Source organism: Aythya marila (genome assembly GCF_965140915.1).
Source record: "Aythya marila genome assembly, chromosome: Z".
NCBI classification, from domain to species: Eukaryota; Metazoa; Chordata; class Aves; order Anseriformes; family Anatidae; genus Aythya; species Aythya marila.
Window position 1 is genome coordinate 3229502 of NC_139080.1, and position 22155 is coordinate 3251656.

Sequence of the window (22155 nt, forward strand, 5' to 3'; positions counted from 1 at the left end):
CTACAACCGTGACCGACACATCCGGATAGAGTAGACCCAGATTGTTAACTGACCTGAACACGGCCCAAGGTGGCACTGGAAAAAGAGAGGTCTCAGCACCGACCGATGAATAAATAATAGCGAAAAAGAAGAAAACCCAAAGATCAGAAGAGACAGAAGGGGAGGAAGAGGAAGGTGCCTCCTTCAAGGAGGTGAAGTAAGGCAGGAGGAGTCAGAAGGAGGAGAGCTGTTGGGAAGGACACGGGACTCCAGGACATAGGTGAGCCACAGAGGAGGAAGGACACTGAAATGAGGGCAGCCTGGCCCTAGGTCAGGAGGGCTTCAACAATTGGTAGAGGAGGCAGAACAGGCTGCAGAAGTCAAGTCAAGGCAATTGTGGTGTGTTGTTTAAAGTGTAGGGGTAAAAAACAATGCTATGAAAGAAAAGACCCAAAAGAACAAAGAAGAGGAGGAGGAGGAGGAGGAGGAGGAGCAAGAAGAAGTAGTGGAGGAGGTAGTGGAGGAAGATGGGGATGATGAAAGCCAAAAGAAAAGCAAAAAGAAATCAAAGTCTGAGGACTCAGAGGATGATGGGGAAGTGAAGAAAAAGAAGAAGAAAAAGAAACGAAGAGAGTACAGCAGTGAGGAAGAGGAGGACTATGAGCACAGGAAGAAGAAGAAGAAAAAGAAGAAGAAAGGCAAAAAGAGCAAAGAAAAGAAGAAAGGTGACAAGTCCAAGAAAGGAAAGAAAGAGGACAATTTTTTGGAGTTGTATGAACAGGAGCTTCGGGACTACCACTCAGACTCCTCCAATGCAACAGAGGATGAGTACAACAAAAAAAAAGGTCAGCTCCATTGTTTCCCATTCCCCCCTTGAGCAGGCAGTGGTGCTGTTAGCCCTGTGGATGTCCATCCCAGGACCCTTCCTGGCAGTGCAGGCACTTGTCTTTCCTCTGTAGAGAACATTTCTAATTAAATGAGAATTTTTGCTGTGTGAGATGGCACCGACAGATTGTGTCTGTATTAGCTTTCCAGTTTATGAAGTCTCTTTGCTGTGTGCATGGTACTGCTGTAATTGCATTCTCCTAATTAACATTATTTGCACTGTGGTGCTGCTCAGAAGCTGGATCAGCGGTCAGACTCCCCTGTGTAAGCAGGATGTGTAGCCAAGATGTGTGTTCTTGCTCATGTGCACGCAGCAGGAGTATGCCAGTGACAGCAGCCACTGGATCAAGCAGGCAGTGCACCACTTAGGGTGGGTGTAGTAGCAGGATGCTCAGCACACAGTCTCTCTTGCTGTTGCCAGTAACCAAATAGGTGGGGAAATATGTCTGGTTGTATCTAAACATTAATACTCTGTATGATAAATAGTCTGTTTTATATGCACAGGGTACTTTAGATCAATACATGGTCTAGAGAAGGCTCGTAGCCATCTACACTGAGTTAGCTTCTGGAAAAAGGCTGTACTTGAGCATTTTATCTGCTGGGCTTGAGCATTTTGTCTCTTTGTATCTGTACTTGAACGCTTTATCTGGGAGCCCTGGGTAGGAAGGAGGGTGCTCCCAACCACAGTGGGGTTATCTCCTTATCGGGGTGGGCAGCAAAGAGGTAAAGGACTGCCAAGGGGTGACACCAGCTGCACGTTACCTGTGTAACTGGATCTTGGCAAGGTGCTTAGCCTCTCAGCACTGTGTTAAATGGGGTAATAACACACCTTGTGCATGCCAATTTGGAGAATTGGGTGTGCCTAAGGAGTCTTGTGAAGTATCTCACACTTGTGGTTGGATATAGATTAAATATAATTGATGACTTCTGTAATGGTGCCTTCTGCATGCACTGGGAAAGGGAAAGTGATGCAAAAGCTCTGATGCAGGTAAAGCAAAGCCCGTATGAGTACAATATTCAGGCTGTACACTTAATCCGTTTCATTTGTGATGGCTCTGAGACAACTTCTCCCCCCTCATACCACCATCTTATTTTTTAATAATAGAGGGCTATTAACTTTTGCACGATGCAAAGGGAGAAGTTCCAGCAAAAATCTGTAACAGTTTCCCCATGGTCTTCTGCTTAGTTTGTCAACAGTTTCTCCAGGGGAGGTAATAGTTTGTGGTTAAGTATGTTGAGAAATGAATTAAGCAGGGAATGGATTCTCATACTTCCCATCAGAAATTAAAAAAACTTGGGCCAAAAGCTGTGACACTTACTATTGTGACAGTTCCAGGACCCCCAAGAAACTTTTCATGTGGCCAGACATCCCAAGAGTGAATCATTGGTGGCTGCTTTAGTTCAGGGCCTCTCCTTCCTTAGCTGTGGATTGGGTTTTTTGCACGCTCATTTTCCAGATATTTATGGAAGTGAGGGCAGGGAGGGGAGAAAGGCATTGGGTAGGACGCACCCAAACAATGACCCACTGAGGTTTTCCTCAGTGAAAACCTTCTATGGGCCATTTGGCACAGAAAGCAAAAGCTTAGGAGCAAGCTCTAACTTCCTATTCTCTTGCTTGCGTTGCAGCTACTCCCTTTGCCATGCACAATGCTGTTGTTCTTCGCATTTTGATTCAAAGCAGAAGATTTTATTTATTTTTTTTTTATTATTTATTTGTGACTTGGTTCTGGAGGCTGTTGCTGTTTTTCTTCCAAAGGGATCACTAACTGAAGGGACTGATGTTGGTCAGGCTTCCAGGAAACGTGTAAACCATGCAAACAGCCTCCCTGCTGCTCTGGAGATGTGGGCTGCCCTTGGTACTGGTGAATATGCAGTAGGGATGCTTTTCAGTTCATGAGCCACAATTTCTTTTGCTGTGAAAAGAAGGGAGATGTTGTAAATGTTTTATAAGCAGGGAGTTGGTGGTGTCTGTGTCATCTGATGTCCTCTTATTGTATTAGCAAGCAAGAGGAGGATTCCCCCTGCCTTTGTCGCATTCGACTGATGACTGAAGAACAAGGTGAATCTGGTTCCCAGGGACAGAAAAGCAAAAGACACGGTGACTGTGTGATAGTGTGGAAATTATAGCAGGCATTTTTAACTCCATTGTAGCTTCTGCCTGTTCCTGTGATCCCGGTGTTAACCAGGACAGTTATTAATAAGTATTTGCAAAGTTTCTACTGCAGAACATCTCGAATCACCAATAATGCTCCTAAGAGGACACGCTGCGTAAAGTGAGGTTAATGGTGCAAGCAGTAGATTTAAAGTGAAGCAGGCATCCAGAGGCTGTTGATATTGCCACCTGGCTGCCTACCTGTCACTAGAGGCTCTGTAGGTCCCAGCTGGCTGAGGCTTAGCATGGATGTCAGAGGCCTGAAACCCAGTCCTTGCAGGAACAACATCTCTTTCCCCATGCTGTCTTCTGGATATCTCCAGGGACTGCCCTGTGATACAGAGGAGGGAGGCTGGTATGGTTATTTATCCTCCTGCTCATGTTTGGGGTCAGAGGACCAAGTGTCACTATTTGCTCTCAGGATCACTTCTCCCAAAGCCTATGTATCTATGGGTTGGTAGGAAGAAAGAAAATGTTTCTTTTCCCAGATCCTTTTGTTCCATGAACCAAGTCTTCCTCCTGGCTGAACTGACAGCTGCTGGCTGGTGACTCCATCCTGAGCCATCCAGGGGCTGTGGCAGATGGGGGAGAGCCCAGCCTAGGCTGGGGAGCTGTGTCTCTCCTGTGCTGATTCACATGGAAGTGCCCCTGGCTTGGGACCTCTCAGGGCTTCTCTGCTTGCATAGCTGTCACTGAACATTATTTTCTATGCCCAATTGGTGAGAAACTTTTTTTTTTAACCCCTCTTTCTCCCACCAGAATTTCAGAACTGGGTGTCATCCCTTTAGAGTAGCAAATCCCATAGCAAGTTTTCCTTGTCTCTTGGAAGTGTTGCTGTAGTGTGCAGCCAGATCTGCCATGCTGTGCTCACTCAGCCTCCATCTCCAGGGTTCCCAGGAGTGTTTCATAAAGGATGAAAGATAAGGCAACTCCACACATGCAATTGCTTAAATGACAGGTCTGCGTGACAATAAATGACTAGGAAAGCCGAGGTGGCTCATGATGATAAAGACACTGCAGAGGTCCATGAGAAATGTATGCTCACATGCGAGGAAGCAAGGCTTTGATCAGCTCCCAGGAGAAGTAAGGCTTTGAGGCTGCAGTCCTCTCTTCCAGTGGATGTTGAGCACTTTGTATGCAGTACTGCTGGTTTGTCCACACAGCACAATGATGGGGATGCCAGACCTCAGTGATCTTGGCAGTGATGGTTAATAATTATAAAATGAAGGAAGCTACTCTAGAAATGTATGTTTTATTTAACACATTGTCTCAAACAGTGATGGGAGGAGGGAAATGGCCGATGTTGATTTGTGAGTAGATCTATGAGCAGCTCATCCTTCCTTCTGGATGTGCACCATCCATTTTATTGTATTACATCTATCACACTGTGTTCCTTTAGCAACTGCAATGAAGGGTTGCACAGAAAAAGTGTTCAGGACATGCTGAGTTTATTGCTGAGTTCTCTTGAATGTAATTTAGGAGCAGAATGGAGGAGGAGAGCAAGTGCTGTGCGGTGGCCAGCTCTGGCTCTCCCTGTGCTATATTCAGGACTGGGCAGATGTATCACATACTTCTATGACAGATGATCAGCAGTTGCAGAATTGCCTTATCTGTGCCCTGCACCCACTGATCTTCCCGAACTGAGGTTTTGATTAATATTCTAAACCAGAATCTTCCTCAGAAGACAGATTTTTCTCCTCACCTCTAGGATGAGCTTTGGTTTTAGGTGTAAAATATTCAGAGAAACATTTAGTACCAGTGGCAATTTAATGGCTTGTGATGCAGTGGGACATGCAAAGCCTGCTGCTGAGAGATGGTGTCACACCTGCCTTGAAGATTGCCCTTGTTTACATATCAGTGTTTTCCGTAGTTATACATGATGGTGTGAAATATACATTTTGAAATGTGAAATATAAGTTTCTAGATCACTTCTGGAGTTTGCTAGGTGAGTACACCCAGGAACTATCTGGTTGTGTGACAAACAAACTAGTATTAAACTAAATATGATATTAAAGTGTTGGTTAAGTTGCAGGAACACTTTGATATTTTAATGTGGGCACCAAAAATATTTGGGTCTGGTTATTTGACTCCCCCCACTGTATACCTGAATAGCCCCACTGGAGAGCTGGAAATGTCTGGATGTGCCCTGCTGAAATGAAGACATATGAATTGGAAATGAGTAGTTAAAGGAGTAGTTAATGGTTAAAATGCTGTGGGGGCTTTGTGGAAAGAATTGCAATGGGTCCTTGTCCTCTGTGGTCGGCCTTCCACCTGCCATGGCTCTGCCGCTAGTCATGCTAAGGGAAATTGGCATCACAAAGCTTTTGGAGCAAATCCTCTGTGGGAAGAACCAGCCTAGGGTCTGGGCCCCTGCAGATGTCCCCTCTTACGTGCAGCTTTGTGCCAACTGTGTGTGTGAGGGGCTGGGGAGGGGATGAGCTTGGCTCCTGTGCTGAGCACTTGTGTGTCCCCCTCCCTGCCTGGGCAGGACTCAGCAGCCTCAGGCACATGCAGAAGCCATCCTTGCCACATGTATGTGACCCTTTGGGGACAGCTCAGCCCAGCTGGCAGCACCAAAAACAGCATCGGGGAACAGCTGTACGTGCCGGGCTGCCAAGTGCCCCCGCAGCTGGTGTGCCGGCTGGTGCCTGGAAAACCCACAGGCGCAAGGGCCGCAGCTTTCAAGCAGTGCTGCTCTCCTCATACCCTAAATATTTAAATGTGAGCAGAATGGTCAGTTCAGTTTTATATCCTTAATTATCTGTGGCTGCTCTTTAGGATGAATATTTTGTTTTTGGACGTTACTAGAAGAGAGTTTCTGAAGAGAAACTGAGCAAGATTTCACTGGGAAGCAGATGTTAAATGTAGATTAATGTATTCAAGTCTGAACGTGCTTCCTTCAGCCCTTGTGTCCCTTCAGCCTGGATTTAATTATATGTAGCATCCAAGGTGTAGGGCAAGGTGTCCTCTGGGGAAGGCTGTAGAATCACATTAAAAATAAAAAATAAAAATAAAAAAACACTGTTGAATTATTTCAAACTCTTAAGCTGATTGCAATTAGTGTGGGATGTGTGTGTTTTAATCCAAGCTTTTCTTAGGCAGTCCTTCACTCTTTGTTTGGAAGAAAGAAAACTGAGCAGCTGCTCTTGCTCACAGGTACAGCAGTCCCCTTCACTGGTGTATCAAATTCCCCATTTCAGCATCACGCTTGTGATTTAAGGGTTGTGAGTTTTGGTCCTGCTTATGCTTTGTTAAATGTGTCTTTTGAGCTGTTTATCATCCTGTCCCAGGGCACTTGGTCCATTGCCTGAATACTGTGCCATTAAAAAGGCAGAAATGCCCTCATCTGTATGGAAAGCCCAGGCAGAAAGTTGTGCTGAACTGTAAGGCACTATAGCACTATGAACTATAAGCAGAGAGGGAACCAGGGTAAACCATTTTTATTTTTTATTTTTTAAATTCCAGGTTTAATTAATCCCCATGCAGCTTCAAATGGGGTGGTTTATCCATCTAAGTATCACAAATACATTTGTGATGATACTTCAGAGAATGCAAAATAATTGTGTTTTTTTTGCTGGTGAATTAAGTGTCACCGGACAGATATCAGAAAGCACTGGTGGTTCATTGCTGTCAGTGGTGGTGGCTGGTGGAAGCTATCAATCTTTCCTACTCTTCACCCTGGATGTTCAGACCTTCTGTATTTTTTCTGCATTGGTTTGGTACACTCACTTCACTTGATATATGTTTGTACAACAGTATCAGACTTGTCTGATTAACACTCAGTTAACAGAGAAAGGTAGAAAAGGAAGAGATAGGAGGTTGGAAGGTCATAGTTTCTATCAATTCAAGCTAAAAAAATTCTTTTTAAAAGTGCTATTTGGGGAGTAGCAACAGTCTTTCATGAATGATTAAGTTAGGGTATTATGATCAATTCATAATGACATCCAACAACCTGTGTGTGTGTGTAAATATAGCAACACATGCTGCTTGTGTTTATAACAAGCTTCTGGCAGGTATCAGGCCCTGCTAATGCAAAGCATCAACAGGAGCTGGAAACTGTGTCTGAGGAGCAAAAGGTGCCGGTTCCTCAGCTGGGATGTTTAGATGGCACTGTGCCACCCTCTGCCTTGTCCCCGCTCGAGGCATTGCCTGGTCCTTGTGTGCTGATGACTTTGCCAGCTGTTGGCTCACAGCACTGAACACAACCCTACGCAATTCTCTGCCTTAGGATGAGTGGTTTTGAAACCACTCCTTGTCAGCACCTTGTTGTCTGTAAAAGTAACTCAGTTCTCCAGGAACTAATCAGGAGAAAGGCCTTGCTCTGCTCACCCTGGGGAAGATGAAGGATCCAGCCCCTCAGTGCCTTCAGGCCAAGGGGGCCACAAAAAGGGATCTGTGGTGGAATCGCCCTTCCTGCTACCTGGCATCTTCTGGGTATTGGGAAAAGGAGCTGGCAGCAAGGAGAGCATTTCTTCTAAATCATGGTTGTCCGGCTGCCTGGACAGCTAGAAGAAAACAGGGCTCTTGTTGGAGTCTGGTCCTGGAGCAAATGGTGGGGAGAGGTTTCCATTGCATTCTGCAGATGCGTTGTTCTGCTGCAGGCTTTGCTTGCTCAGTATTGCAAATAAAAACAATATTAAATTTTATCTGGGCTGCATTACTTTCCACTGGACAGTAACATCTAACATTGTTGTTCTTGGTCATGATTCAGAGAAACCCTGTGCTCTGGCTGGCCTTCCCTGCCTCCAAAGATAATGAAAGAAGCTGCACAGGTTTTTCTCGCAAATGTTTCTCTCCCCTGAGGCACAGTGTTTTCCTCCAGTGCAATTTAAACTTGAATAACAAAGATGTCGATTGCTAAGCTAATTCTAATTTGCTGTTCCAGCAAAGAACTGATGTTTTTTCCTGGTGGTATGAAAGCAAAAGCACTTTTAAGTGATAGCCTGAGCACCAGATGAAACAAGTTTGGCTTCCCATGGTGCATGAGAATGAATCGCTGATTTTGCAATAGATGATGAAGCATGACAAACCCCAAAATACTGCTACCCCGCCTGTGGGAGTTGGTGGGACAGTACTCAGCTTTGGATTTCAGTTCTGAGAGAGAAACGAGGTTTTGGAGCTCAGGATAATACCAGTACGAACAGACAGTGGTAAGTCTGTGGGGCAGCTTCCCTAATTCATGTCTGTGAAGCGTCTCAGAATGCAAGATAGAATAATTTCACAATTCTTTATATAATCTATGAATGGGAAAAATGGATAACAGTGTGTAACTAGTCCAAATAGTTGTGGAAAAAATCCTTCTCTTTTGCTTTGAGTAATTAATTTGGCATCCATGCCAGACTCAAAAGCTGCTTTTGCTAGAGCATAAAAAGAGCAAGAGATCTCTCATAGTGTGTGAGGCCCAAATCTGTTCACGGTTTAGCCAATATGAATCCATAGCCATTGTGTTCAAGTCAATGGAGTCAGTCAGGATTTGCCCCAAAGAGAACAAGAGAAGAATTTGACTCATTTTGTGTATGACAAGAGATTATCGCTCAAACTGTGACCTGATAAAAACAAACAAAATAATTTCAAAGGCCCATCTTCACAGTGGCTAAAGGATGGTCCCTCAATGAGACTCTAACCTCAACAAGTGTATAACCAGTGTGTTCATGTGCATCAAGAATCATTTGCGCAGCTATAACCTGAAGCAGGCAGCACAGGTGCTTAGAAACTTCCAAGGGATTTTGCATAAATGTCGAGGTGCTCTAAGACAAACATACTGAAGTGCTTCAGTATCAGCCAGGGTGATAGGTGCATTGCATGAATCAGCATTAGGCAAGTCTTGAGAATGTGTGAATATTGAGGATAATCAGTGAATTCCCAACTGGAAAGCGTGAAGTACAAACAACTATTACAGCTGCTGAGGTAAATGCATCCTGATAAATGGATGAGGGTAGGTCTGATAGCCACAGGCTCAAAGCAGTTTGTGTTGTTTTGGGTTTATAGGCAAGATAAAGGCAACATCTGTTTATTTTCTTGTACTGCTGTGGTGTAGGAGGGTTTAATTCTTGCTCGCCTTGTGCATGCAGCCCAGAAGTACAGGCTGGGGTTGCAGATCTCTTTGAGGCAGTAGGTAATGATGATGGAGATGAGAGCTGTGATGGATATGGTGTGTGATGGTGCTTGATAGGTGAGCTCAGGGAGGGATAAAAGGCAGAGGTACTGAAGGGTAGCAGTGCATTGCAGGCTGCCTCCAGGATGCCAGCGTTTCATGTCTGCAGTTGCCCTGGAGCATTTGCATCCTCTGTTTCCTTACTCATGCTCACAGCATGGCTCAGCTTCTTTTCTGCTTTCCTTCTTCCTTACCTAAACTCTTTGACTCCCCACTAGCTTTGATATCCTATTCCATGTGGTAAAACATTCCTCTGACATAACCCTTATTATTTGTTTATTTTTACCCAGGGCCACTAATCTTGCTAGACAAAGTTTTAGGCACCATTATAACCTCTAACTCAGTTCTCACTACTCGCAGTATAAGAATGTGACCCTAGGGGATCTGCAGTCACTGCTATAATTGGTGCCAAGCAGTCCCACGTAGTTGGAGCCAGAGAAAGCCAAATTAATCAGTCAAAGCACTCTTCAACCCTGAAGAAATTCCCTCCCTACTGAGCTAAGGAACTTTTACATGCCTTTTGGCTAGAAGATCTCAGTCTCTGCTTGCTGGTATTTACAGTAATATTTTAGCAACCATTTTGAAGCAAGTGTTTTTCTTCTCTGGCTGTTGAATGGACAGTTAATAGTATCTGCTCTTTCTGCAAGACAGAAAAACAGATGTAAGTTCTTCCAGCAACGTTGCAATGTAACCTGATACTGATTTTATGCTGTCTGTGTCTTGTGCTTGAAATGACTGGTTTTGAATGCTTATTTTCAGAATAGAATCTAGTGTCGATTATTTCCCTTTTTGCTCTTGTGTATGCCCATGAAAAGTAGTAATGGGTTTGTAGTCCATAGCAAATCAGCTCTGCTCTGCTTGCTGAAACTTTCACCAGTTTCTGAAGTCTTAATGCCAGATAGCTGAAGAGTGGAGTCAGCTGGGGATTTGGTATCTACCAGATGAGATAAGTGAACCAAATTCCATTTGATTGAGATAATATTTGGAACAAGAGTCTGTATCAGTGGCTGTATTAAAAGCTTTGTATTGACTTTGCCTAGCCCATTGGGAGAAAAGCAAGATTTGGAGACTAGCCTGAAAACCAAGCATTCCCATATATAACACTGTAGATTACTGTAACTTGACTGTGTCTTGGCACTCAGAATAGGCTGACATTGACCTTAGAGGTGAGACTGTTTGTCGACGAAAAGCACCCACATGTAGCTGTCTTCCTGTGAGCAGTGTCCCACATGGAGATTAATGTTCATACTGGGATCTGGTACTCTCCCTTTTGCTTTTGCGACAGTCCCACCTCTCCTTAGGTGGCCCCTGCCCATGTTATGTGATGAATTCATCCAACATTGGTAGGAACAACACAAATAGGCAGGAGCATCTTAAGACTGGTTGAATGGCCTGACCAAGTATCAGCTTGGAGGAAGAGGCAGGGACATTTGGGACATCCTGTCCCTATCTGAAGGGAAGTGGGTGACCAATGTCAATATTTGTTTTGGGGAATGTCGTTGTTTGCACCTTGTATTTGACCAAGAGGGAAATAGGAGAATGCTAGATGTAAATATCTATCTGTGAATAGAGCCTTCTGCTGAAGTAGGTCTTGATGTGTAAGACAGGCAGAAATCTGTATAAGATGAGGTTTTCATATTTTGGAAATAAAAAATTATTGCAAAACTCTGAAGAAAGTTTGTGTTTCAAATCCTGCTGACCAGGATGGGAAAGTCAGAAACTCTCGAGGTGTGCAGCTGACAAAACATTGTGGTGCCTGTTTAGGAGTGTTGCCTCTGCTGACCCTGTGGAGATGTCAGTGTGGTTCAGCTGGCCCTCCCAGACTCTGCTCCAAGAGCAAAACTCTTTGAGGAGCTCAGTGGTTCCTCATTATTACTCTCATCGGTGTTAGCTGGAAGCAGAGCCATTACATGCTGACATCCCATAAATTAGAAAGGGAGGAGGGAGATTTCGTGGATGCACTTGGAAGCTTCAGTGGTAACTATAAAATCCCTATGGATGTTCTTTTTATTTGCATTCAGTGATTGCTTCTGTCGAGCAGGAGTCTAAATGGCAGGACACAGCCAAATCTGGAGTGATATACCGAAACCTTGTTCTCTTCTGAAAAACTTTGCTATAATTTGTCTTCAGCTGTAGGACCATACAACAGCCCCAGGAGATACCCTGAAATGACAATGAGCATCATCGTCAAAGGATGGGAAAACAGCAACCTTTGTAGCTTATTACTTTGCAAAGAAATATTGCATTTTTTTTTTCCTTTTTACTTTATAACATAAAATTTTCTTTGGTAATAAGCATGTATTCCTTGAGAGACTGATGCATGGTGATAGAAAGACTGAATAAATATGTGGTCAGATGTATTTACCCAGCAGTCCTTCTAAAAATGAGTTAGCAGTTTCTGGCAAATTTGGACAGATATTTTCTATCTGTGGAAGGTTTTAGGGGCTGGCAGTTTTGCACTATAGAGGCAAACCTTTGAGTGTAAATACACTCTTATAAGTGAAAACAGCCCATGTTCCTGATAATCATAGCAATGAGAGGCAAATTCAGACCAACTGAGTGGGGAAGAGGAATGTGGAAATTGATTCAAACAGGGAAGAAGCTTGGAAAGCCTGTGATGGCACCCCAAAAGAAAGTAAGGGACTTGGTGGGAAGGGGGAGACCTAACTTTTACGATGAAATAGATATTATACTTGAGATATTTCATTTCTGTCTTTTGTTAATCTTCCCCTTCTCAGCAGGGGCACTGAAGTAGCAAAATCGATCTTTTCTGCCCAGATTCCACATTTGGTTAGAAGTGTGACTTCCACAGAAATCCAATTTCAAGCTTTTCAGCTAATTCAGCTTTATTGTCTCAAATTGTAAAGTAGAAGATGTTTATGCCTGGGATTTGCTAAGGTTGGACATGTTCTCTCAAAGCCAGAATATCCAATTATTCAGGAGAAAACTCCTGGGGTGGTTGAGAAATGTCAGTACTCTGCAGCTCTTGTCTTATGCCACGGATGCTGTGCCCAGTGAAGAGGCTTGGTGTACAAAACATTGCCCCAACAGCTGCCTGACCTTTTCTACCTGCTGGGTCCTCAAGCTGCAGACATACTCCCTGTCAGGATCACACCCATCAGCTGTCAGATCAGGCTGATCAAAAATAAATGCAAAGAAAGAAAAAGACCCGGGATCCAGACCACTGAGCTCTCAGGCTCCTTGCATTTGAAGGAAGCAGATGAATAAGCGGCATCTCCCAGGTGTGTTTTCTAGAAAGATTTAGCATCAGTAGTAGCATTTAACTTTTATTTTCTTCCCCCAGGGGGAGTCCTGGGCCTTGCTCCCATGGCATTGCTGGAAAGCTGTGACATCATTTATTTGCACAGCTGGCAGCACAGCTGTAGTGATGGAGAGGAGGTGGCCAGGCTTCTTTCCTCTCCCAGGGGCACGCTGTGACATGTCTGAAGTGTGCTGATGTGCTGATGTCACCAATCTAGCCGTCACTTTGTCCCTCTGTGCACAGTTAATTAAATCAGTGCTAACCACAGCATATGCTCAGTAATAACATGAGCTACTTGGGCTCCAGCACATCTGTCCTCCACTCCCGGATCTGCTCATGGTGAAAACTGCTGATCCACCTGCTGCCTGCTCACTCCGTGCACAGAGGCTGAGTTTGGGGTTGTGAACCTGAAGTGCAAATTTGTACTCACTTGTGTTTTGAGGCTTCTGACAGCTGTGTGACTCTTGTTGTGGGGACTGGAGAAGGGTCTTGATTTTTAAGGGGGGAGTGTTGTGGGTTGTTGATGGTGTTAGATGCATTGTGTTGGCTGGTGGCTAGTTTTGCATGCAACACTGTTGATGCACGAGTTTCCCCAGTGCTCTGTGTCTCTGCTGGTGGCTGAGGGTGAGAAGTACTGATGGTGAGATGTACTTACATGAAACAGACATGTTGTAATAAGCTCTGAGATGACTGAACATAAAAAGCTGCTATAAATGAGTGGAGCTTAATGATGCTAGCAGTTTCCAAAGCAGAAATGATGCAGCACTGAAAACCATGAAGTTAATTCACAGTGAATCACAAAGGCAAGGTGGATTGCATGTCCTTCTGTTAACAGTTAAGGCGACCACTGTCTGTCTACATTGTGCCAAACATCCCCCATTGGCATGTGTGAATGCTAACAGGAGGAAGATTTATGTACAGTGTTCTCATTTCATCTTATATGGAAGCTGTGGATTTCATGTTCTTCTTTGCACTGCTGCAAAGAAATCTCTCCCTCCCTGAGCCCATAAATAAAATATGCCACACCAAAACATTCTTAAAATCTAGCTGAGCACAGGTTATACCTTACTGCAGTTATTATGATACTATCCCCTTTCTGTCTTGTTTGCATTTGTGGAAAGGTGTGGTTAGGAAAATATTGTGGTATTTCATTCTGTCTCACTGCAGTGCATTTCTACTGTAAATGAAGAGTTAGTTCCAATCAGTTGTACCTGAGTGGCCTGGGCTTTGCTCTAGCACTCAGTCGCCAAACCTTTCAGTTAACATTCTGATTTAATTTCCTCTCCAGGATGCTTTGAGCAAACTGTGTGTGTGTGGGGGGGGCAGGGGAATGGGCAGAGCTGTGAATCTCGAAGTAGATAGTCCTTTATGATGTCTTCTTAATAAATGTGTAATATTATAAGTAAAAAATGGGCCCTAATAAAATACGTGATTCTGATGCATCCATGAAGAAAGACATTTTTACATTGCTAGGTCTGAGAAATCACATACTTACCAGTCAGGCTGTGCAAGATGAAATGAAGTTTCGCCTTTCCTCTAGCCTATTGGTCTGAGCCTGAAGTAAAATACTGTTACCAACTAATGACCTTCGTATAGCCTAAAGCCAAAAAGAGCTGTCAGGATACTTGGTCTGCTATAAGCAGAGTTTTATAACTTCATCTAGTTCCTTCTGTACCGAGCCCCCCAAGACATGTCCTTCAGAAAGGTGACCTGTTTTCAAGCCCAAAGTGTTATTCCAACTGCATTTACCATCCTGCTCGAGAGATGTGTGTCTGACTGTAATCCAAAGTTATTTTGCTTTACTTTCTGACCTTCGGATCTTGTTATACCTTTCTCTACTTGAGCAGAAGCCTCTTTTCTAATTGTGCTTCTCCCAAGAAGGTACTGATGTGTGGTGATAAAGTCACCACTCAATCTACTGCTCAGAAAGCAGAGCGTTGAGAGTCTCAAAGCTCCACAAATTTAGAGTCTAATTTAAACATTTTCCTGTCTTGTTCTCATCGTGATTTACCATTTGGTCTTTGGTAAAATCTCCAGAACATCTGAAAAGCAAACTTTCTGGCTGTAGTGATTTCTCAGCTTCATACAAATATATTACCAAAGCAAACAGGGAAGTGTGTATTGCCTTGACATGTGCATAAATGAAAAATGGCTCAACAGCTTTACTCTAACACTTCACATAAATTCGTCTGTTACATATAATACATGCACATACATTATGGGATGGGAGGTGAGGTAGTGTGTGTTCGCAGACAGAAGTGTTCAATTTTCAGCAAAATCTGTCCTAACTCAACCCCTGTCTGCCTGTGTGTCAGCTTGATGTGGTGATTTTCACCAGTTGTGCGGATTCTTAGCAGCGATGATGTTCTCTGTTCAAGGTGGGTGTCGAGATCCATCTCCAGGGTTTGCAGATCTGCTTCATTTTGGGAAATGTCTTGGATCTACATTGCATGGGTTAAGGAATTTCTCCTGTTGTCCTGATATTTCTCTTCTCCTTCCACAGTTTATGAAGTGGTGACAGTGACAGGAGATGTCCGTGGAGCTGGAACAGATGCCAATGTCTTTGTTACTCTTTTTGGAGAGCATGGGATTACCCCCAAGACTCATCTGACAAGCAAGTGAGTATTTGGAAGGAAATCTGTACCCTTCAGGCCTGTTCTTCAGTAACTTTTATTGCTTTTTGATGAAACATAATACTGTGGATATGTGTATGATGGATATAGGGGGAATAAATCTAAAAGGTATTTTGAGATCACCAAGGAAATTTGAATTTTTGCTGTTACATGCTTCCTACCAAATCTCTTGTAAACCTGTATTCCCTTCTGTAGGTGGAAACGTGTGTTCAGATCCATATTATGTAAGGCTCACACTTGAAAGGTGTGGGGATACTTGCTTTTCTTAAAGCTTAAATTAGGAGCTCCCAATTTAGGAGCTGAGAATGTTCGCCACTTTTTCAGAGTGGGCATGATGGTCCAAATTCATATGCCTAAATCCCACTGAAGCCTGTGTGAAATCAGGTACAGAGCGATAAGTGTCCTTAAAGGTTTCTGAAGAGTAATTCAGTGGGTCTAAAGTAAATTTGATGGGTAACCACCCACACCCAGCTGTAGAAAATTGGAGGCAAGCATAAATGGAATAATTTAGGGTGAAAACAGTGTAATTTAGGAAACAGCCTCTCTGCTCTGTGCATAGTTGCACACCCATTGTGGTCCCACCATTCTGTTTTTCTCCAGCTGATGCCAATGCCATCTTCTGTATGCAGCTTCCCAGTTCCTATCACTGCACTGAATGTGGTGGAAAACATATTATATAACTTAAGGTCCTATTATGAGGCTTTTGACTCAGTCCACAATTTTTTTTTAAAAAAGAATAACATCAGGGTCAGCAGTTGCTCACCTCCCATGAAAACAAGGTGACTTTATTAAAAGTCTGCATACACTAATTTCCCCTCAGCCAGATAATTGCACTAAGAAAGTACAAAGTCCTTCTCCACGGGGTCTAGGACAGGCTGTGTGTCTCTGCTTTTCTGTGTTCTTATTGTTTTGGTTTTCTTGAAAATGTGCTTCAGAAATTATTAAGCCTATGCTAATGTCACACGGTAACTTCACATTTTCTCCATTTCTACAGCACCGACAAGAGGTACCTGCACCTATTTTAAATTTTACCCTCAAAAGAGCTTCTCTTCCCAGTGAAGCAACTCAAACATGAGAGTCTGTAAAGAAAATGATATGGGAATGGTAAAGAAAATACATGAAATTTCAGCCCTGTTTGCCATATTTGAAACTCAGAAATCAGAGCTAGCCCAAGGAGTTTTATTATCCCATCATCCTCAGAAACACCAGGGAGAACTTAATTATATAATAGATCTAATTTAATAGAATTTAATTATAAAATATCTAATATATATATAATAAAATATCTAATCAGTATGCTTTGTTCTGTGATTTTCATCCAGATATCTCAATGAACGTATAAAACGGAGTACCGTTTTTCTCTATTTCTCAGAGAAGGAAACTGAGGTGAGGAAGTAAAAGATGCTGTGGCCCCGTGGCAGGTCAGTGGCTGAGCTGGAAGCAGCAGCAGCTCTGCTGGGGGAAGAGCTGCTTGTGCCCAGACCTGCCTTCAAGTGCTTGGCAAAGCCATCAAAGCAGCGTCTGCTTTCCAGGGAGTTTTCTTGTGGTCAGCATTTACATAAAGAGCCACTTAATTGGGAAAGTGCTCTTCTGCACGTGGCTGTGGAAAGCACCCAATTGTTATCTTTCCAAAATTAAAATAAAATACTGCATGCCCTTTAGAGAAGAAGTCAGGAGAACCCGTAATAGATTTCTTAATCAGCCATAACCTTAAATGAGTTAAGGATGAGTTAACTCATAAATGAGTTAATGGTTCTACGAGTCATCTCAGCCTACTCTTTCCTCTTGTACTTACTGTTTTTTGTGAGTGACCAAAATCAAGGATGCACAGGGTTGATTTTAGGTTGGGGCAGCATCAGTCTGAGCCTGTCCAGATTTGGGTGAGCATTTTAGCTTGGTCCCTGTTGCTGCAGAGAGAAGATGGATGAAGCATTGGTAAGAAAGGATTAAAGGATGGGAAGCCAACCTTCTGTAGTTCAGGGCTCTTGAAACCAGCCCTGTAGGAGGTGCCCGTTAGAACTACAACTATAATTTTCCACTGGGGGTTTCCCAAACATCAGCAATGCTTCTGCATCTGAAAGCAAAGCCTCATGCATCACAGTGATCAAGCAAGAACATGAGAAAAGCTCCTCTGAACATAGAAATTGTTTAGCTGATAGTCTTGTCTTCTAAATATTGAGTCTACTTGCCCCCAGTTTATTATGCGGTTTTGTGAATATGGCAAAAGGATGGAATCTCATGCATCTTTCAACTAAATGTTTACATGATTTCACTTATGACATGACTGCAAATGCATGACATTTTTCTAGGTGCTTCCATTTCCCAGTGTATGATAGAAAGACAACATATCCTGCATTGACTAAAGATGGTACTACCCTTTCAGCTTCTGGTTAGAATAGGTTTTTCTTACTTCTTTTGTGATTGTGTGCTGGTAGTGAAATACATGACATTTCAGCTCTTTTTGTCATGTACAGTGAAAGGAAGACATGGCAATCTGTTGAAATATCATGTGTTTTTATCATTTGCCAACAATAAGGTAACTGTGAAAAACAGACACAAATCTTCATAATGGCCTGTTGAAGGAACATCGCCTCTGGAAGTGGCAGCACCCAAATTCTGTCCAACAAGATGTAGTTATTTAGGCCAAGAGGTTTAGCCAAGTAATGTTTGGGTATAGGGGGGCTGGAATAAATCCTTGTATTTGCTCTCTCTGAGTTGGGGATGGCACCATCTCTGTGAGTGGTCTCCATTGGTGCCTGAGGTGGTGGCTGGGAACTGGTCCCAGCTGCACTCAGCAAAAAACCCAGCTCACAGAGCTCTCCAGATTCCCACCTGCCATCCTGCATCAGTTACAGTTCAGCCAGAGGCTAAAAGTATTGTTGAACATAGGCTTCTTTTCATGAGCTCCATCACCAGCATGAGTGGACACCAAGGCAGCTGTATGTGCATTGCTTGGTGGCATTTCAGAATCCTCTGTGGCCACTCCTGCGGCTATGAGCTGCTTCTCTGTGGTCCAACACAACACCAACCAGCAGTGCTGATCCTCCCCAGCATTTTATTTTCTCTTGCTTGTGTACTCTCTACCACTTCGGGGTTAAGAATGGATAGGACTGATTATGAAACTTAGCCAGTCACAGTGTTCAGCAGCAAATTTATGTGTGTTTAATATAAAGGAATTCACTTTTCAGTGACAGGTTTACACTTTGTGCATGTAGCAACTGTGATAAATACTCATGATCCCCTGCCACCTTAAAAAAAAAAAAAAAAAAAAAAAAAGATTTAGTAGCTCTGGCACTCTGAAAGAAAGATGAAATAAATGCTAAGTGACAGCTGGCTTCTTGCAGTGCCACTGAATCTGAGAGCTGTATAGCTGTATAGTAGATTTATTTATTTATTTATTTTTATTTCCCATGCTGAATACCTTAAACTAGCCATCCCTTCCACCGAGTCTTGAGTTACTGTACAGAGCTTTTCCAGTTCCCAATGCCAGTAAGTACAGATGAATTGCAGAGTATCTACGTGGCAGACTTAAGAGCATGTTCATCTGTGTGGCCCTGCTGCTACTGAGCTGTACCACGTTGCAGAAGATCTGATTTAGTTGTTTAACAGCTCTGGAATAAATGAACAAATACTCTCAATAATACAAACAGTAAGTTGGAAAGTATTAGAAAGTTGGCATGGAAAGGGCTGCTCAGCTAGAAAGCAAAAGAAGAGGTTTCCTATGAACCACAAGAGCAGTGGAGGAATACTTCTTGCATAGCTGCAGAAGCACTTCAGAAATGAGTTGCAATACTTTTAATAGCACAGGATGTTTTCTGTGTTAAAGCTATGTATGTATCTAACCTCCCTCTAATTTATGCTGGTACAAATCTGCAGCACTTAACACCGCACTGTGAAGACTTAATGATCTGGGGCAGAGTGACCTGACAGCGCACTTTGGAGTCTGAATTTGCTTCTGAAAAAGACACCAAGAGGGAAATTTGTTCACTCTCCCACCCATTCACACTGCCTCTAGCCTAGATAGAGCATGTATTTCATCAACAAAGCCACCTGAGAGGATGTTTAGTGATGTTCAACATTCTGAAGATTAGAGCCTGTAGGATTGAGGAGGGCAGAGCCGGGAAACTACAGGCCTGTCAGGTTGACCTCAGTGCCGGGGAAGCTCATGGAGCAGATCCTCTTGAGAGTCATCACGCAGCACTTGCAGGGCAAGCAGGCGATCAGGCCCAGTCAGCATGGGTTTATGAAAGGCAGATCCTGCTTGACAAACCTGATCTCCTCCTATGACAAAGTGACGCACTGGGTGGATGAGGGAAAGGCTGTGGATGTGGTCTACCTTGACTTCAGCAAGGCTTTTGACACAGTCTCCCACAGCATTCTCCTCAAGAAACTGGCTGCCCTAGGCTTGGACTGGCGCACGCTTCGTTGGGTTAGAAACTGGCTGGATAGCCGGGCCCAAAGAGCCGTGGTGAATGGAGCCAAGTCCAGTTGGAGGCCAGTCACTAGTGGCGTCCCCCAGGGCTCGGTGCTGGGGCCGGTCCTCTTTAATATCTTCATCAATGATCTGGACGAGGGCATCGAGTGCACCCTCAGTAAGTTTGCAGATGACACCAAGCTAGGTGCGTGTGTCGATCTGCTTGAGGGTAGGAAAGCTCTGCAGAAGGATCTGGATAGGCTGCACCGATGGGCTGAGGTCAACTGCATGAAGTTCAACAAGGCCAAGTGCCGGGTCCTGCACCTGGGGCGCAATAACCCCAAGCAGAGCTACAGGCTGAGAGATGAGTGGTTGGAGAGCTGCCAGGCAGAGAAGGACCTGGGAGTGATGGTGGATAGTCGGCTGAATATGAGCCAGCAGTGTGCTCAGGTGGCCAAAAAGGCCAACGGCATCCTAGCTTGTATCAGAAACAGTGTGACCAGCAGGGCTAGGGAGGTGATCGTCCCCCTGCACTCAGCTCTGGTGAGGCCGCACCTCGAGTACTGTGTTCAGTTTTGGGCCCCTCGCTACAAGAAGGACATGGAGGTGCTTGAGCGGGTGCAGAGAAGGGCGACGAAGCTGGTGAGGGGCCTGGAGAACAAGTCCTACGAGGAGCAGCTGAGGGAGCTGGGCTTGTTCAGCGGAGGCTCAGGGGCGACCTTATTGCTCTCTATGGGTACCTCAAGGGAGGCTGTAGCGAGGTGGGGGTTGGCCTGTTCTCCCACGTGCCTGGTGACAGAACGAGGGGGAATGGGCTAAAGTTGAGCCAGGGGAGTTTTAGGTTAGATGTTAGGAAGAACTTCTTTACTGAAAGGGTTGTGAGGCATTGGAACAGGCTGCCCAGGGAAGCGGTGGAGTCACCATCCCTGGAAGTCTTTAAAAGACGTTTAGATGTAGAGCTTAGGGATATGGTTTAGTGGGGATTGTTAGCGTTAGGTAGAGGTTGGACTCGATGATCTTGAGGTCTCTTCCAACCTAGAAATTCTGTGATTCTGTGATTGGTGTACGTATAGATATAATCCATGTGCAACAATGCAAGTAACATTCATGGTACCAGCTACAGCCAGGTCAGGACTTACAGGGAGGAACAGGAATTTACTCAGATGTTTCAGGGAGTTCAGCTGCTTGATCAGTTCCCTGTTGGTCAAGTGTCAACATCAACTACTGTAAAACCTGTCTGGTTTTCTCCATGAGATGAGTGTAAGATGTGTTCCTGGAACAAACCCAACCTTTTTGTCCTGTGCAAAATCCTGTCCCTACCCCAACACACAGCAAGTTTGGTTCTCAATAGAAACTGAAAGAATGTTTTCATATAGAAGACATTAATCTCAGCCTTAGGAATGTCTAAGCTTGTTCTTAATAAAATTTTGCAGAATATTTCCCCAGGGGAATGAGATAGAAATTTTCAGCAGAGAAAAATTTGCCCCCAAATCTGCTGAAGTAGATGTAAATCAAAATGTACTTTAATATTTGGAAATGCTGAGTGGGCTTTGCAACATTATAGATTGCTTTGTATACAGTTTGTCTATAACAGACAATGTATAGATAACAAAGACACACCGTATAGCTGAGATTATCTAAATTAAATACAACTTTTGTTTTCTCTGCAAATCATGCCACTGAACATGAAAAACTGACATTAAATTAATTGTTGCTCCTTGTGATGTAAAGTGAAGGAGCTATTCAATGAGTGTTATTAAGGCTGTTGAAATCTGTTATGTGGATGCTTATGGATAAAACAAGGGCCATTTCAATGTGCCCTATGGCACTTTGCAAAGTTTCAGGGTAAGCTCAGATGTGGGCTCCCATGGTGTTGGGCTGGTGTTTGGTTCCTGGGTGTCATCAGTGTTCCATAGTAATCTATCTCATTCAATTAAATCTCTTCAGGTGGAACTGTTTTTTCATTATTTGGTAATTCTTCTGTGCTTCTTTAAGCAGAATTTCTTCTGCTGGTCAGGTTATTTGTAGTAAAAAAAAAAAAAAAAAAAAAAAAAAAAAAAAGGAAAATCATGTCCTCTGTATGGAGACATTTGCTGTCACTGTTCTTTTCGGCTGGTTTCTTTTCCATCTGGAGTATTTTTAGATGCATGCTGCCTTATGCGGTATTTCCAGCCGCTCGCTGACTGATGTTGTCAGCTTCATGGCAACAGTCTTGGCAAAATATTTGCAGTCCAAACTCTCTGGAGTATTCACTCACTCCAAGAAGGAGGTTAATGATGCTGCTATTGGAACTTTGCGTTAAGGGTAAATATGCCTTGAACATGTGTTTTTCTTCAGTGAGGCTGTCTGTAAGTCCATCCAGGCAGTGTCCTCTCTCTAGCAGTGATTGATAGTGGTTGCATAGGGAGAAATAGAAGAATAAGGTGAATGCATTGTAGGCGTTTTCCCACTATCTTACATCTTCTGGCAAGCTGCCCTCTCCATTGGAGCCTGATAACCCAGAGATGCCCAGCCTACAAGATATATAGAATGAGGATGAGCAAAGCTGTCTGTTGTTCTGGGCCAGGAAAACCAGCAAGAACTGGAGATTACTCAGTCCTGCCACCTGTATATGTAAAAACTTTGTTGCCCACCTCTAGTATATGAGCAGCATTCCTCTTGTGAGAGTACAGGTAA

At 43.7% G+C, this 22155-nt stretch overlaps 1 protein-coding gene across 1 annotated transcript in view; it reads left to right on the plus strand.

The window, feature by feature from the left end:
- Nucleotides 1–415: 415 nt before the first annotated feature.
- Nucleotides 416–22155, plus strand: part of LOXHD1 (lipoxygenase homology PLAT domains 1) — a gene marked incomplete at its 5' end in the record, with an annotated part of 140439 nt that continues 118699 nt past the window's right edge. Inside the window, 2 exons of the mRNA XM_082782804.1 lie at nucleotides 416–620; nucleotides 14936–15050. Of these exons, the coding sequence (XP_082638930.1) occupies nucleotides 416–620; nucleotides 14936–15050 (320 nt within the window). The remainder of the gene's footprint in view (nucleotides 621–14935; nucleotides 15051–22155) is intronic.